Source organism: Leucoraja erinacea, chromosome 12, assembly GCF_028641065.1.
Source record: "Leucoraja erinacea ecotype New England chromosome 12, Leri_hhj_1, whole genome shotgun sequence".
Classification (NCBI taxonomy): domain Eukaryota; kingdom Metazoa; phylum Chordata; class Chondrichthyes; order Rajiformes; family Rajidae; genus Leucoraja; species Leucoraja erinaceus.
In genome coordinates, this window is record NC_073388.1 from 11,944,417 (window position 1) to 11,962,794 (window position 18,378).

Sequence of the window (18,378 nt, forward strand, 5' to 3'; positions counted from 1 at the left end):
TCCATACCGCCAATACCATGTGCATGGCCGTCGGAAGGGGGGGGTGCAATGGGTGCACCTTTTTTTTCCAGAGTAAAAAAAAATCCAGAGTAAAAAAAATGGGGGCACAATATGTTTTTATTCTACACCAGGCCAGAGGGAGCCTTGCCGTTGGGTTCCTTGGCCCTCTTGCAGCCGTACAGCCACTGGATGACCCTGGCGTTGCGCTCGATGACCGAGAGGGCAGAGGCCGGGAGCTTGTTCATCCACCGGAACGGCTGCGAAACTTGACGGCAAGGCTTTCGAAGGCGGCGTCGGCTGCAAACTTCTCCCTGGCCGGGTTCTCGATCATCTCGGGCTCGAGTCCGCAGTGTTCGAAGAAACTGTCCAACCCGAGCAGGCTCAGGAGAAGTGGCAGCGGAGGTCAGAGTGTTAGCGCTGCAATTCTGCATCACCAGGGTGCTGCTGGCGTTGTTATTTGTGCACCCTGGGATGATGCTGGCCAAAGATCCTAGAGGAGCTTTGATGCTGGGGTGGGGACTGGGGTAGGGGGGAGTGGAGGGGAGGGGGGGAAGTGGAGGTGAGGGGAGAGGAGGGGGGGAGGGGAGAGGGAGGGGGGGGGGGGAGGGGAGAGGAGAGAGGGAGGGGAGAGAGAGGGGGGTAAGGAGGGGGGGAGAGGGGAGGAGCGGGACAGTGAGGGAGAGGAGGGGAGGGAGAAGGAGGAGGGGAGAGGAGAGGAGAGGAGGGGATAAAGGGGGTAAGGAGTGGAGGGGGCAGTGAGGAGAGGGGGGAGGAGAGAGCAGCAGGGAGCAGGCAATGGAGAGCGAGCAGTGGGCTTCAACCAAAGGAGGAGAGAGGGGTGGGTGGGGGGACGACACTCGCAGCGCGAGCAAGAAGGCGCAGACTTCAAAGTGTCAGATTTTTGAAGATTTTCATTAATAACTCGAGAAATAAAGCATGACATTTTCAGATAAGGCGATTTTGGACTCCAGGGGGGAAATGTCGGAATATGTACAAATTTTACCGTTAGCATGTCATTTTTTTCGAGAAGATGTAATTATACACAAACAAACACCAAATGGCCTATTCCTGCACCTATTGACTATTGTCTGTAATAAATCGAACCTTTTCACCCAGAGAGTTGTGAATCTGTGGAATTCTCTTCCGCAGACGGCAGTGGAAGCCAATTCACTGGATGTTTTAAAGAGGAAGTTAGATTTATCTCTTTGGGCAAAAGGAATCAAGGGATATGGGGAAAAAGTAGGAATGGGATACTGATTTTAGATGATCACCCATGGTCATATTGAATGGTGGGGCTGGCTCGGACCGAATGGCCTACTCCTGCATCTGTTTCTCTATGTTTCTATGCCTCTACTTCCACTTAGCTGCATTTAAGCGGCTTTTAGTCTTTTAAGATACGTGGGTTTGTAGGTTAATTGGCCTCTTTAAATTGTCCCTAGCATGTAGGGAGTGTGTGCGTATAAGTGTGAATGGGAGATCGATGGGTAGTGTGGGTCTGGTGGGCAGAAGGACCTGTTTCCATGCTATATCTCTAAATTGAACTAAATTAAACTAAATATTAAGCTCAAGAGACACAAAATTATTTCTGTATACCAGCAACCCTTTCTCTTTCCACTGAGCTGAGTGCCTCTAATATTTTCTATGTTTCAGACTACCAGCATTTTGATTTTTAATTATATTTCTTCATTTAGGTAATTAGCCTGTATATATGAACTGGGAATCAAAGCAGATGTTTGAAATGCCAATATAATTCTACACAATTATATAGCAGATGCAGAACAACCTGCTGTATGCCGACTTCTTATTTATCAACCAGGTGCTGATTACATCAATTCTACTGTGCAGGCCTTGGGTATAATTACACTGCTGATCCAAGGAATTGTTTGCCCACACTTTACAGGAGCTATTTATCCACGTCAGAGAGCTCTTTCCCCTTTGATGATTTGCATTAGCACAAATATGTTAGTTTACACACTGAAATGTTACTGGAAAATATAGATGGATTATTTCATCAGAAAATATTGGATTTTTTCCAATATTGGATAGGGTTCCGCAAATGAATAATGTCATGATTAGATTTCCCTTCGTTTGAGTTTAACCGCAAGATTAATAATAACCCCAGTTCTCACTCCACCTGATGTAGTCATCACTTCAATGAGTGGAAATGAATCACTTTGAAATGGGTACTTTGTGCTGGGATCAAATGATAACATTAACTTAATTAATGATAGGGATCTGACTTCAACAATTTCTCTTTAACTACTCAGAACTTAGAAGGTTTATTTTTTCTTCATTTTTTCTTTTCTGATTGTGGCAGGTACTGAGACGTGGTGAAAAACAGCCAAATCGTATTATATATGAACACAATCAAGCAATAGACAAATACAAAAGGTAGCACAAACAGAATAAAATGCCACAATGCAGAATATAGTGTCAGAGCATTGAACCATTAGTTACAGAGAAACTGTAGATAAGCAAAAAAAGTGCAAGCCCACTCCGAGGTGGGTTGGGAGATCAGAACTAGAGAATCGGAAGGTTGTTCAGTAGTCCGATGACAGTGGGGAAGAAGCTGTTCCAGAATCTGGAGTAGATGGAATTGATGAAGGGGGGAGGATAGAGGCGAGAGGGAAAGGCGGGTTTGGGGAATGCTACATCTACAATTCCCTGTAATTATTTTGCAGTCTTGGGCAGAGCTGTTGCCAAACCGAGCTGTGATGTATCCCGATAAGATGCTTTTTCCGCTGTTTCTGCATAAGTCAGTAAGAGTTATAACAAACTTCTGCAGTCTTCTGAGGAAGTAGTGACATTGTTGTGCTTTTGTGTCCGCAGTTTCAATGGGGTCGGTGCAGGACTGATTGTTGGTGATAGATTAACTGAGAAACGTGAAGCTCTCGACTGTCAGCATTGATGCTGACAGGGGTGTGTACACCACCTATTCTCCTGAAGTCAATAATGAGCTCCTTCCTCTTGTGCTTTTTGTGTCTAGCTTCGGTTTAAACCAGCATCTGCTATTCCTTCCTACACATCTCTGGAGAAAAATGGATAGGTGATGTTTTGGGTCGTGACCCTTCTTCAGCTCTAGACTCTTCTTCCAACTATCAAGGCCCATTGGATACCAAATGCTATTTGAAATGCTATTAGACAATCTTAGATGCACAGATTGACCAATACCTGCACATAACTAAGCAATGAAAGTGAGGGTGAAAATGGATTTCGATCCTACTTTTTGATTGTAAATTTATCAAATAAATCCTTTTTGAAAAGGTTGACTATTTAAATGGACTATGGTTTTGTAATTGCAATGCATTGTGTGCTAAAGATCCAGCATTATAGTTTTCCCTTTGGGCACTGCAGATGTCAGCCACCGTGTGGCGCTTCGATGGCAACCTCGCCTAAAGTCTGTCTGTCCTTTTCATCTTTTTTTGTTATTTTTAGTGTGTTTTAAAAGTTTGTGTTAATGTTCTCTAATTTGTTTTATGTGGGGTGTGAGGGAGGGGGGATGGGGGGTACTTTTTTCATTCTCTTACCTAGCCGGAGATGCGATTGTTTTCCGGATCATATCTCCGGCCCTGTGAACCTAACATCATGGAGCTGGAGACCTTGCCCGGTACTGACTTTGAGCCCCACCACGGGGACGTGGACTTACCTTTGGATCGGATCCCTTGCCTTTTGGCGCTCCAACCGCGGCCTGCGGACTTCAACATCGAGAGCTCGCAGTCTCGGGTTGAGACCGGCATCGGGAAGCTCCAAACGACGCACAACATTCGACTAGTCCCGACCCAGGGTAGATCGCCCAGCGTGCCGATCTGAGATTCCCCCCCGATGCAGGAGTTTGATCGCCCCGACGAGGAAAGCCCACCGCCGGCTACGGGAGTAAGATCGTCCCGTCAACGGAAGGTTAGAGGCCCCCGACCACGGGAGAACAAAGAAGGGAGAGATTGAACTTTTTTCGCCTTCCATCAGTGAGGAATGCGGAGGAGTCACTGTGGTGAATGTACATGTTAAAATGTATTTTGTGTGTTCTGTTGCTGTTATTGATATGACTGTATGACAAATGAAATTCCTCCTATGTTGCAAAACATACTTGGCTAATAAAATATGATTATGATAACAGGCTGGGGTAGTTGGGGCCTGGTGTAGCTGGGTCAAGTTATCTCAGCCAACAGTGGATTTCGGTTTTGGGAAATCACCATTCAGGGAACTTTGCTCAGGGAGTTTAGAAATCAGGGTTTCGAAGTATTGGGTGATTTGGTGCAGTAAGGTTCAGGAATCTAGGTGTGTTGCCGACCAGGGGCATTGAGAGAATTGGAACCTTGGACGTCTTGTGGGAAGGGGCGAGGATTCAGGATCAGATTGGGAGATGGAAGTGCAAGTTCATGCAATCCCATGAAGGGACAGATTATTATGTAAATGGAGAAACCCGCAAAGAAGTGAAGTAGATGTTCTTATGGATAGTTCACAAATTGGTATTCAGCAGGTCCAACAAAGTTAAAAAGGCCAACATTATTTATTGCAAAGGAATTCGAGTTTAAGAATAGACAGGCTTTGTTAACGTCATACAGGGTGAGACCACACCTGGAATACTGAGTGCAGTTTTGGTCTCCTTACCAAAAAAAGGATATAGAAAAGGATTGGAAACAAACTTAGAAGTCAACTCTTGTGTGGTCTACTATCTTACACTCTAATTAGTATGATTGTGCCTAATATACAATAGGATTGTCACTGAACTTCATGCAAGAAAATAATTTCACTGTATTGGGTGACAGTAAAGTAACGTTGTTCCATTGAACCTTTCAACTGTTGGACTAGAGAAGACTCACCGGGCTATTTTGTGAGAAGAGAGGGTTGTCCATTCAAGAGGAAGGGTGTACGATTTTGTCCATATTTCTTGAAGTTTGGAAGAATGAGGGTAACAGTACTCAAGCTAATAAGACCCTGAGGGGAATTGACAGGATGGAAGTGGAGCTGATTTGTTTTGCTCCGCCTCTCCCCACACATACACAAGGGTGATGACAACCAGATCATTAGGTATATTTAAGGTGGGGATAGATAAATATTTGACAGATCAAAATGGATTTGAAGCCACCATAGATCAGCCACGATCGTTCGTATTGAATGGTGGACAGGCTTGATGGGCCTGGTCGTGCTCCAGTGTTCTTGTGTTTATGGGAGGTGATTAGCAGCGTTTTGAGTGAGGGGATGGGGTGGTGTCCAAATGATTGAAGGTTGGTGTGAGAGTTACCTTGGTGGCAGGTGCTAGAGACACAAGATGCTCGAAAAACTCAGCGGATCAGGCAGCATCTCTGGAGAAAAGGAATAGGTGACGTTTCGGGTCAAGACCCTTTCATCATAATTCTTTTCTGTAGAGATGCTGCCCAACACGCTAGGTTACTCCAGCATTTTGTGTCTATCAGTGGTGCGTGAGTGGCTGTTGTAGATCTGTGACGTTTTGAGACGACATAAACTAAGTGATGATTCATGCACGAGCTGTTTCTTGTATAATAAATTGTTTTGGGATTTAAACGCACCGATGGTTGAAGTGTGCAAAGACTTAATTTTAAATAATTGGAGAAATAATGATATACAATAATTTAATAATTTGCATTCAAGATAATTAAAAACATTTTGGTGGGAAAGGATGAAAAACATCTAATATGCCCATAGGTCCCTGTGCGGAGAGCACATAGGCAGAAAATTAACCTTGCAATATAACACACAAACCATCATTATCTATAATAATCCAGCTGATTGCAAAACCATTCTAAGTGAAATGAATTAACTGTGTCTCACTTCCTTGCAAATGAGATCTGACCACATTATTGTTGCAAGAGTGGGCATGACTAAGATGGGATTTGGCCCAATGTATCTCATCACTACAGAAGGCATGTTACATAACTCAGCAATGCTGGAGTGCCAGCTCAGAGTTGATGTTTTACATAGGTTTTTAGGACGGGTGGGATATCCAGCTGGTCAATGGAATGAAGTCCATTCTGTTGCTTCAGATGCTTGCGGATGGTTATCCTAACGAGTGACATCAAACATCGCGGTTGAGCTAAAATACAAAAATAGTTTCGGTCAGTGTTTTAGTTAAGCAAAATGTTGTAAATTTACAATTTACAAATCGGCGGCACAGTGGCGCAGCGGTAGAGCTACTGCCTTACAGCGCCAGAGACCCGGGTTTCATCCTGACGACAGGTGCTGTCTGTACGGAGTTTGTACGTTCTCCCCCTGACCTGCGTCTAGTGTGTGTGAGGTGGTGTTGATGTGCGGGGATAGCTGGTCGGCGTGGACTCGGTGGACGGAAGGGCCTGTTTCTGCGCGGTATCTATAAACAATAGACAATAGGTGCAGGAGTAGGCCATTCGGCCCTACGAGCCAGCACCGCCATTCAATGTGATCATGGCTGATCATCCCCAATCAGTACCCCGTTCCTGCCTTGTCCCCATATCCCCTGACTCCGCTATTTTTAAGAGCCCTATCTAGCGCTCTCTTGAAAGCATCCAGAGAACCCGTCTCCACCACCCTCTGAGGCAGAGAATTCTACAGACTCACCACTCTCTGTGAGAAAAAGTGTTTCCTCGTCTCCGTTCTAAATGGCTTACTCCTTATTCTTAAACTGTGGCCCCTAGTTCTGGACTCCCCTAACATCGGGAACATGTTTCCTGCCTCTAGCGTGTAAACCAAACTAAATGAAATTATTTTGACAGTAAAAACCACATTTGTTCAACATAAAGTTCTCCGCTTTCTCTCTTCTATACTGGACACAGGTTTAATAATGAGAGTTTTAGGTTATTGGTGTTTCATCTTGGCCTGAAGTTGAGATGAGGGTCAATAGCAATTGATTGGCTGATCGATTGATAGATACAACATGGAAACAGGACCTATAGCCCACTGAGTACCCAGTGACCATCTACCACCAGCGCACATCAGTTCTATGTTATCTTACATTCACATCCACTTCCTATACATCAGAATCAGAATCAGAATCAATTTATTTGTCATTTGGACCCCTGGAGGTCCAAACGAAATGCCGTTTCTGCAGCCATACATAACACACAAATAGACCCCAGACACAACATAATTACATTTAACATAAACATCCATCACATAACTGTGAGGAGGCCAATTATCTCTCCACCTACACAAAGTCATAGCCCCCGGCTGGCGATGGCGATTGGGCGCAATTTACAGAGGCCAATTAACCTACACACCTGTATGTCTTTATAAAGAAATTTTATAAATTTCAGTTTTGAAATTTTGATTAATCTAAGGTCAACATTCCAGATAGCAAACGTTCTTAATCGTAAAGTGCTCCCTGATACCATCTCTGAACAGACTAGTTCTCATTTTATGTCGCCTTATTCTGAACTTCCCCACTTTTTTGCGGAAACAATTTATTTCAATCTGCCCTTTCATATCCCTTTAGTATATTTAACACTGTGATTGCATTACCCCATAATCTAACCCTTTTTAGTCTTTTCTGTAAATCTGTACCACGCCCTTTCTAAAGCAGTTACATCTCCTGTGACACAAGGAACTGCAGATACTGGTTTACCAAATAGGCACAAAGTGCTGGAGTAACTCAGCAAGTCAGGCAGCATCAGTGGAGAACATACTGTAGGTACAGTCCATGCTCTCCAGAGATGCTGCCTGACCCGCTGAGTTACTCCAGCATTTGAGCCTGGGGTCAAGGAAAGAGCGTTCACGTCGCGGCCCCTGTTTCCACCAGTCTTTCCACCACCACGCACAAGAAGCGACAAGACAGACACCGTTGTGTGCAGATGCCGAGAAGTGTATTCAGCTCTGGCTGAACAACTTCTAATCTTGTGTGTGGGCTCGATGAGAAGACTTTGAGCCTTTTTTTTTTAACAGATCCTGAGGTTTGGTTGCAGAAATGAATATGATTAACGAAAGCTTTAAGCAGCTAAATCTTAATTCACACCCATGGTATTCCAGTCTCTTGAGGTAAAATTCAATGAAGCATTAGCCTTTCAATTTATTTTTGAGTATCTGTACACTAGCTCTTAGTAATTTCTAGAGGATAATACATAAATCTTCCTTTAGTTCCTAGTTTTTACATTTTTAGAAAGATGCTTTTATGTTTCATTTCTGAGCACACCCTCGCATTTCTTCACTTTAACTTACAGCTGCAACAATTTTGCCCTCACATACTTAATCTACAGACTGACACAAATTGCTGGAATAACTCAGCGGCTCAGGCAGCAACTGTGGATAGTGCTCCCCTCCTTGAATGAAACAATATACTTAGTTTAAAGGACTATTTTTGCTTTTGGTTGAGTTTAATTTAGTTTAGAGATTCGGCATGGAAACAGGTCCATCGACCCACCGATTCCACACCCTGCAATTTAAGGCACTTTTTTGCAGAGACCAATTAACCTACAAACTCACACGTGGGATATGGATGGAAACCGGAGCACCCGGAGGAAACCCACGCGGTCACAGCGAGAATGTACAAACTGCATACAGACAGCACCAGTGGTCAGGATCGAACCTGTGTCTCTGGTGCTGTGAGACAGCAGCTTTACCACCTTAAATAATCAAGTTGATGTAACAAAAATAATAAATCTTTTGCTTACCTCTGGTACTATTTATAAGTTTAAATACTTCATTTTGGTGTATATTTTTGTTTGCAGGGAGATCGGGTAAATAAACATTTGCTCCAAAGTCTATGAGCAGCTGCACATACTCTGTCCCACAACCATATCTGAAACACATCTCCAGTGCAGTCTTGCGTGACTTAATTCGTGACAGCAGTTTTTCCTCGGTGCAATTAAAATCTGGGTTAGCTCCATGCAAAAGAAGAAGGCGAAAGCAGTCAAAGTGTCCATATACCAGAGAGATGTAGAGAGGACCACTGCACGCACAGGGATTGGAGGCCCAGTCAGGTGCTTTGGAACGGACATTGACTTCTGCTCCATGCTCCAACAGTTCCCTCAATATCTCCACCTCTCCTTCTCTGGCAGCGATCAGAATCGGTGAGCTGTTGTTGTGTCGACTGCCGTTAGGATCAGCTCCAGCCCTGAGCAATGCCTGGACACAGTCTAGATGCCTGCCACTAACAGCAGTGAACAATGGGGTTTGTGCCTTCACATCCAAACTGTCCACATTGGCACCATGAGCCAGGAGGACCTCCAGACATTTCAGTTGGCCTCCCATGGCTGCTAAACGTAGAGGGGTCCCTGGGACACCCCAGCCACTCCGGCTATTGATAAATCTAGCATACCTCTCCTGGGATAAAAGTCCAGCTAACAGTTTGTCATCGTCATTCGAGACTGCTTGATTCAGCTGACCTATTTCCCCATTCTCATCTTCTTCATCTCTGGGCTGGAGCATGGAAAATATCTTGGTGATGTCTACCAGGCTCATTTCCACAGGCCACGTAATATCCAGTTCCATGTCTATGAAATCTCTCCTAGTTAGCTTCAGACACAACCAGGCATATTTGTTTCCCGCCGCTCCTTAAATGTTGCAGATGATCGCAGACATAAAGAAACAACAGCAAGGAGTTTGGCGTCAAAACGCTGTATTGATTCTCTACTGGTCAGGTAACACATAAGAAAGTCGCCTTAAATATACTTCTGTATCGCAAATTGTTACATTGATCCAAGCAGCTTGCTGTGGCTAGTATCCTTCACAAATACCACAGCAAATGCTTTGGAGCATAGATCTACAGGGGAGGCTAATTTTAGCCTTCTTTCCTTCCTTACTTGGTCAACTCTACCACTGGGAGTAAATATAGATAGGTGACAATGTGTGTGTGTGTGTCTGTCTGTCTGTCTGCTTGATTGAAAGGAAGAGATAGGCGTAAGAGAGGTTTATGTGAAATAAAGAACAATACTCAAATACAATTGCAAACTCCTTTCTGTTCTTTCCTTACATCAGCGTCTATCATAACGCAGCCAACATTTAAGGAGTAACTAGAATGAACTTTATCTGGTCGTGTGTGAAACTGACTAGAATTATCAACAGAACATGAAAGGATGCCATTAAAATCGGTTTCGTAAATAAAAGTTGAACATTGGCATTGGTTTCTTAAATAGATTACAACTTCTGTGTACACTTTGCTGTCAATGGTATGGGGCCGAGTTGCTAGAGTAATGGTATAATTGGATTGTCAGGACCCACTCGAACTGTGCAATGTAGCAGTATGAGGTATCTAGGGAATACCACACCACATTCTTCGTCTTGGTGAAATGTTGCACATAACATTGCTGTGGAATCAGGCCAAGTTGCAAACGTGTACATCTGTCGCTCCTGGTTAATTTGTACGAGCACGTATTTTCAGTAATTAGGGACAAGTGCTTTCTTGCTTATGTATTTTTCTGGGTTTTAATGACATTTGCAGCATTAAAACAATGCTACCAGATTGCCAGCTTCTTGCGTCAGATGTGTTCCATACTGTAAGTGTGGTGTCAATTTGAACATAAGATAGATACAAAAAGCTGGAGTAACTCAGCGGATCAGGCAGCATCTCTGGAGAGAAGGAATGGGTGACGTTTCAGGTGACGTCTGAAGAAGGGTCTTGACCCAAAACATCACAATTTCCTTCTCTCCAGAGATGCTGCCTGGCCCGCTGAGTTACACCAGCGTTTTGCGTCTATCTTCAGTTTAAACCAGCATCTGCAGTTCCTTCCTATAAATTGGAACGTAATGGGTACAAGGATAATGACTCCATTTTAACTTCATTACTATCCCCTTGGTAGCTACATGTTATCAGTTCTTATCAGGCTTCTGAATGATCCCTCCATGAGTTAGGACGCAGTTCCAATTCTCCATTATACCTCATTACAGACACAAAGTGCTGGAGTAACTCAGCAGGTCAGTTACTCCAGCACTTTGTGTCTTTTTTTTTTTAAACCAGCATCTGCAGTTCCATGTTTCTATACCTCCTTGCGGACATTGGACTTTTTCTTTTGGACTATTATGTTACAATGCTGAGAACTATATTATACATATTATATCTTTGTTGTTGCTCTACCTACTATAGTTGAGTTTGGTTTGATTATATTCATATACAGGTATTATCTGATTTGATTTTACAGCAGGCAAAATAAAGCTTTGAACTGTACCTTGGTACAGGTGACAATACCTAAAATAAACCATCATTTCAAGGTGTAGGAAGGAACTGCAGATGCTGATTTATACTGAAGATAGACAAACAATAAGTCTCTGGTTCATTGCAAAACCGAAACGTCACCTATTATCTTTTCTCCAGAGATACTGCTTGACCTTTTGAGTTATTCCAGCATTTTGTGTCTATCATTCTTTCTAAATGACTGCACAACCTATTATTTGTTATTTGTAGACAAGATATTCCCAAGCCTACTTCTTTTTGTTTTCTGATCCTGGTGGGAAATTGAAATAAGGATTTGTAAGCACATAATACTCAACATGGCCACAGCACATTCCAAAATGCCTGTGGCCAATTAAATATTTTTCGATGGCTGTTGTGGGACACCTGGAAGCTAATTTGGTCACAGCAAGTTTCCAATGTGATAGTGACTACATAATTTGTTCTTTTTAGTTGTTTATTGAAGGTTAATATTGACTGAGGCACAGGGATAAACTCCACAGTTCTTGTTCAAGCTGTATCTATGGTTATATTTCACATCTAGTTGAGGAAGCAAACTGTGCCTTACTTGAATGTCTCATCAAAAAGCAACGTCTGCAATCGAGCTGCACTTACATCGAACAGTACAGCACAGGATCAGCCCCATCGGCCCACAATATCTGTGCCGAACATGGTGCCAGGTTCCTTATCCACCTGCACATAATTCATATCCCTCCAGTTGCTGATATCCATAAATCTATCCAAGTCTCTTCAATGCTACTAATGTATCAGACTCAACTACCAACCCTGGCAGCACGTTCCACAATCTGTGTAAAAAAACCTGACCCGCATATCTCCTTTAAAGTTTTGCTTTCACCTTAAAGCTAGGCCCTCTAGTGTCCGATTTTTCCATCCCAAAAGGTTTATTCTATCAGTGCCTCTAATAATTTCATATATTACATTTGTCCTTCAATTCAAGCTTTCTCCCCTACCTCTCACCACAATCAGTCCGAAGAAGGGTCCCAATGCAAATCGGTGCCTCTCCATGTTTACAAGAGATACTGCCTGACCCGCTGAGTTACTCCAGCACTTTGTACCTCTTTCTCACGAGACCTTTTTACCTAGTAGTTAAATTTCAATAGAGTGTTCAAGTTCGTGGATTGTGAATTTAGTTTAGTTTAGAGATCGGACACAGGCCCTTTGTCATACCGAGGCTGCACCGACCACGCACTAACACTATCCTACACACACCATTGCATTTATACCAAACCAACATTGACGACTGACTTCATCCACATCACCAACTTCCATCTGGCACTCCAATACACCTGGACCATTTCCGACACTTCTATACCATTCCTTGACCTCACCGTCTCCATCGCAGGGGACAGACTTCTGACCGACATACACTAGAAACCAACTGACTCACATGGCTATCTGGATTACACGTCTTCCCCCCCTGCCCCCTGTAAAGACTCCATCCCCTACTCTCAATTCCTCCGCCTACGCCGCATCTGTTCCCAGGATGAGACATTCCATACCAGGTCATCGGAAATGTCCTCGTTCTTCAGGGAACGGGGATTCCCCTCCGCCACCATAGTTGAGGCTCGCACCAGGGTCTCATCCATACCCCGTAACACTGCTCTCTCTCCCCATCCCCACACTCGCAACAAGGGCAGAGACCCCCTGGTCCTCACCTTTCACCCCACCAGCTGGCAAATACAACACATAATCCTCCGCCATTTCCGCCACCTCCAACGTGACCCCACCACTCGCCACATCTTCCCATCTCCCCCTATGTCTACATTCCACAAAGACCGTTCGCAACTCTCCCGTACCACCCCGTCCCCGGGTACTTTCCATTGCAACCGCAAGAAATGCAACACCTGTCCCTTCACCTCCCCCCTCGACTCCATTCAAGGTCCCAAGCAGTCGTTCCAGGTGCGACAAAGGTTCACCTGTATCTCCTCCAACCTCATCTACTGCATCCGCTGCTCTAGATGTCAGCTGATTTACATCGGGGAGACTAAGCGGAGGTTGGGTGATCGTTTCGCCGAACACCTCTGCTCAGTCCGCAATAACCTACCTGAACTCCCGGTGGCTCAGCACTTCAACTCCCCCTGCCATTCTCAATCGGACCTCTCTGTCCTGGGTCTCCTCCATTGCCAGAGTGAGCAACACCGGAAATTGGAGGAACAGCACCTCATATTCCGCCTGGGCAGCTTGCGTCCTGATGGCATGAACGTTGAATTCTCCCAATTTTGCTAGCCCTTGCTGTCTCCTCCCCTTCCTTAACCCTCGAGCTGTCTCCTCCCATCCCCCCCCCCGCCCTCGGGCTCCTCCTCCTCCCTTTTTCCTTCCTTCTCCCCCCCACCCGTCTGAAGAAGGGTTTCCGCCCGAAACGTCGCCTATTTCCTTCGCTCCATAGATGCTGCTGCACCCGCTGAGTTTCTCCAGCAATTTTGTGTACCTTCGATCTTCCAGTATCTGCAGTTCCTTCTTGAACAACCTACAATCCTGTACGTCTTTGGAGCGTGGAAGGAAACTGAAGATCTTGGAGGAAATCCACGCAGGTCAAGGGGAGAACGCACAAACTCCTTTTGACAAGCACCCGTAGTCAGGATCAAACCCGGGTCTCTAGTGCGGTAAGGCAGTAGCTCTACTGCTACGCCAGCTCTACTGCCTTTGTGTAACCTATCCCCAAATTTTCAAGATCGTAAGTCCATTTTCCATCAGTTAATGAAATCTTACACGGTGGGTTGAAGAAGTGGGTTGGTACTTTGCTCCAAAACTAAGATAATATGTGACAAGGCCATCCCGCCTGTCATTTAGTTTTAACTCAGCCAGTTCACCAGCTGCCTCACCAGCTGTCATGGACTATGGGGCACAGATGAATGACATGAACACGTTTGTACAAGTTGCTCAGGCTCAGACAGCCAACAGTATTACTTGATCAACAATCCGACCAGGCGGCCGTCAGTTGTATATTCTTAGGATTAGTCCACTGCTATTTCACACATAGCTAATGTAACAGTGTGAATTATGGGTAGCAAGATCAAATTAGCAATTGATCTAAGATTTATTTTCTCATCTTCAGAAATCTGCGCATATACTTAAAAACTCTCATAGAATTACTGCTCTCGGCCAGTAATCTTTTTTTTTAGAAACATAGAAATTAGGTGCAGGAGTAGGCCATTCGGCCCTTCGAGCCTGCTCCACCATTCAATATGATCATGGCTGATCATCCAACTCAGTATCCTGTACCTGACTTCTCTCCATACCCCCTGATCCCTTTAGCCACAAGGGCCACATCTAACCCTCTTAAATATAGCCAATGAACTGGCCTCAAGTACCTTGTGGCAGAGAATTCCACAGATTCACCACTCTTTGTGTAAAAAATGATTTTCTCATCTCGGCCCTAAAAGACTTCCCCCTTATCCTTAAACTGTGACCCCTTGTTCTGGACTTCCCCAACATCGGGAACAATCTTCCTGCATCTAGCCTGTCCAACCCCTTAAGAATTTTGTAAGTTTCTATAAGATCCCCCCTCAATCTTCTAAATTCTAGCGAGTTTTGTTTTAGTTTTAGTTTTGATGGCCAAATATTTCCAAACCAATAGTGAAATACGTTCCTGACTACGGGTGGATGCTTGTCTGTATAGAGTTTGTACGTTCTCCCCGTGATTTGCGTGGGTTTTCTCCGATTTCCTCCCACACTCCAAAGACGTACAGGTTTGCAGGCTAATTGGTTTTGTACAAATGTAAATTGTCCATAGTGTGCGGAGGATGGTGTAAGTGTGCAAGGATCGCTGGTCAGCGCTGGAAGGGCCTAATTCTGCGCTGTATTTCTAAACTAACAGTGTGTGTGTGTGTGTGTCACCTTCTTGCATTGCTTCAGTCCTCCAGTGTGGTTGGGTGGGAGGTTACAGGATTTTGACTCGAGTGAAAATGACTGCCCTAACAGTCTGGTGATGCGTCAAAGGTGTTTGGTATTGGATAATAGGGAGCATTGGCAGTTCCAGTTAAACTTGTGGCCAATGGTGAACTCAAGGTAATGGTAGAGGATTTAGCAATGGCAATGCTATAGATGTACACATGACCCCTGCATTAAGCAGTGAGGGGTAGGGGTCCATTCCTAGAAAATGGTCCATATCTCTGTTTTTTTGCAAGCTGCGTCTCCAGTTTGCATTATACTGAAGTTAGTAGTAGAGGATTTGGCAATGGCAGATACAGTAGATTATGCAGAAGACTCCCACATTAGCAGGGGAAGGGTTAGGGATTAATTCCTAGAAAATTGTCCATGTCTCACTTTTCTGTAGGATGCGGCTGCATCTCCTGTGCATCAAGAAACGAGAGTTGAAAGAAAGTTGGGTGTTTACTTTATTGCATGTAAATTCCAAGAGCTAATTTTGCTCTTTACCTGAAATTTCTGGGTGGTGATTTGTTAATTTGTAAATCTGAGGTAAGTAGTAAGGGCCGGTGGAAAGATGAGCCAACAAGTCTGTTATAAGGATAGGAGGAGAGGTTGTCAAAGGAAATTCCGTCTCGTTTTAAAACATGAATAATGAAAAAAAAGGTTGGAGCCGGACAGATTTTTCTCAAGTCTTTCCTCACAATTCGTTATCACCTATCCCACAGCCAACAATGGACCATTGTGGGCTCAACCTTTCCTTGATCATCAGTGTTTTTTGGATATCATTCATTCACACAATGTACCTTCATATCCCTCATTTCCCTTTACCCTGACTCTGTGTGAAGAAGGGTTTCGACCCGAAACATCACCGGTTCCTTTTCTCCAGAGATGCTGCCTGACCTGCTGAGTTACTCCCGCTTTTTGCATCTATTTTCCTCAATAGACCACCAGACCCAGGACTTCATTAATGGGTAGAGTGTATCAGAAAAGTGGTGGTTTGCATTGGGGAAAATTCCTACGCTTGGAATCTACCTTGTGTTTTATTCTCACAAAATACAGGAACATTAGAAATGGAAGAGAGTCTATATGGTCGCGCAAGCTCATTTTGTCATTCAGTGTGAGGTATGGTCAGATTTTGGCCTGAACTCCATTTTTTTGTCTGATCCCCAATGTAATCGATTGATTTCTGGATTACATTGGATTGATTCAAGAAGGCTATGGTTACAGATTTGTACTAACGGTGCAGCTCTCATTAGAAATGGCAACAATGAACTTCTTCCATGATCAGTATCCTAATTCCTACTGGAAGACCAAAAGCATAAATACATATCTGATCACATTTCATCCTGATATAATGCCAACTATTACCAAGAATATTTTGTTTCAATTCTGTGATTATTCATGTTATCAGAGGACATCTGGTGTTCATGGAACTAAACTTTCAAGGTATCATCAGAACAGGAAGGGATGGGATAAAATTGGCACGGTAACGGGACGCACAGGAAACAACTGTCCTGCATTAATTTCCTTATGGGAAAATCCAACCTAACATTTGTATTTTCTATACAGGACCCTGGAAACAGGCCATTTGGCCTACGGAGTCTACGCCAAACATCAATCGTCCATTCACACTGGTTCTACATCCCACTCCCTCATCAACTCCTTGCACACTAGGCTCACCCGCCAACATTTCAGTCACTTGCCAGTCTCAGTTTTCTATGAGTGGGTCAAACTTTGCCCTCTCCCTTGTTCTCTCTTTACGCATTCAGGAAACTTTCCTGAACACATTTGACAAATTCTACCCCATCTATGCCCTTGGCACTATGGCAGTCCCAGTCTATATTAAGAAAGTTAAAATCCCCTACTATGACAACTCTAGATCCTACAATCCCAACCCTGTGGCATGTGGAAGGAAACTGGAGCGCTCGAAGGAAACCTATGCTGTCACATAGAGTATGTGCAAACTCCACACAGGCAGCATCAAAGTGTTTACAGGGAAATTTGTCCATTTATTTGGAAGGAAAAACGTTCAAAATTACAATATCAAGTTTAATAATGTAAAGGAATGACACAGACCTTTTGTAGAAGGCTGAAGCTGAGACGATACAGATGGGAACATTTTAACGTGGCTGAACAAACAGTTCCAAAACATTACTGGCCGGAGAAACAGATCAAAGTGATAACATTTCAGTTTTGTGTTCGAGATAAATTAAATACAACCGGTCAAGCGCACTAATAGAAAAATACATTTTTGAGCCTGTCATTAAACATCTTGATAATTCGATAAGACAATTGCAAAGTGCTGTACAAACCAAGACGACACTTTTGCTTGTTTAGTTAATAATTGAATATAGTTTGAGCAGCAACAGCAAAGTTTCATGGTTTAAACAAAATGTAAAAATCACCAAAGAAAAAAATACAGGTATTGGAAATCTGAAATAAAACATTGCAAACCAGTGTCTGAGTTCAAGTCACAATCTTGATCAGTTCTGCTGTGGCAAGTGACATACATGGCACAATGCAGGCAGCATAAAGTAAATGGCGGTCTACAATTAAATTATATCACAAATAGAAATGAAGAGTTTTAAATTGGTCCAAAGGCAGAGGTGGACTGTTAGTGGTCATTTCTGAGGCAAAGACTACTGCTAATAAAAGAAAAATCTCACGAGTCATTTTCTACAAAATCTCTTTGGGGGTCACTTTCTTTTTGCTTAAATGGCATCTTACGCTACGTTTCAAAATGCCGTCCAAGGGTCTGTAAAATTCAAACATGGCAGACCATTAAATGCTTACGACGAAAAATATATACATGACGGATGGTTACCTGAACCATTAACAGCACAAGATCTTGGGCTGATGCCAAGTCTGTTCTGCATTATCTCATTTAATCTAGCATGGTTGCAAAGTGCTATTAAATCCATTGGCACCCTGAGGGAGGAAATGTCTTTGTGGAATGTCAACAGAATTTGGCTTCCTCCCACCAGCAGTTGATTAGATCGCTCACATCATGTGGAATCCTGCATCTTGGTTGAAGCCATCGGCATAGCAGATGTTTGCACTCATACGGAGGAGAACACTGGTTAGTAGTTTAAAGAAATGAGCAAAGAAAACTGGAGCTATTTTATAAAAAGATCTCCTAATCTTTCACAACTTTCTTTAGACATGCTACTGGGACGCCAACCAACAACAAAAACATAGCATGACAAAAGTGGTTCATAAAGTAAAGGGTGGCATGCAATTAAATTATATCCCCAATGCAAAAGTTTTAAATTGAAAGACAAAAGTTTTAAACCATCCATTCCACAAATTGCTGGTTTCAAACAATTTTTGCATATTTACCAAATATGCAATAAGTTACATTAAAACAGTTATCCTGGGTATTGAAAGAATTTAGC

At 43.5% G+C, this 18,378-nt stretch overlaps 1 protein-coding gene across 1 annotated transcript; it reads right to left on the reverse strand.

The window, feature by feature from the left end:
- Window positions 1–5,577: 5,577 nt before the first annotated feature.
- Window positions 5,578–9,746, reverse strand: asb12a (ankyrin repeat and SOCS box-containing 12a). The gene is made up of 2 exons (XM_055643585.1): window positions 8,598–9,746; window positions 5,578–6,052 (listed from the first exon to the last, which is right to left on the reverse strand). Exons 1-2 carry the CDS (start codon window positions 9,415–9,417, stop codon window positions 5,919–5,921), a joined length of 954 nt encoding a protein of 317 aa, XP_055499560.1. The 5' UTR covers window positions 9,418–9,746; the 3' UTR covers window positions 5,578–5,918.
- Window positions 9,747–18,378: the final 8,632 nt, after the last annotated feature.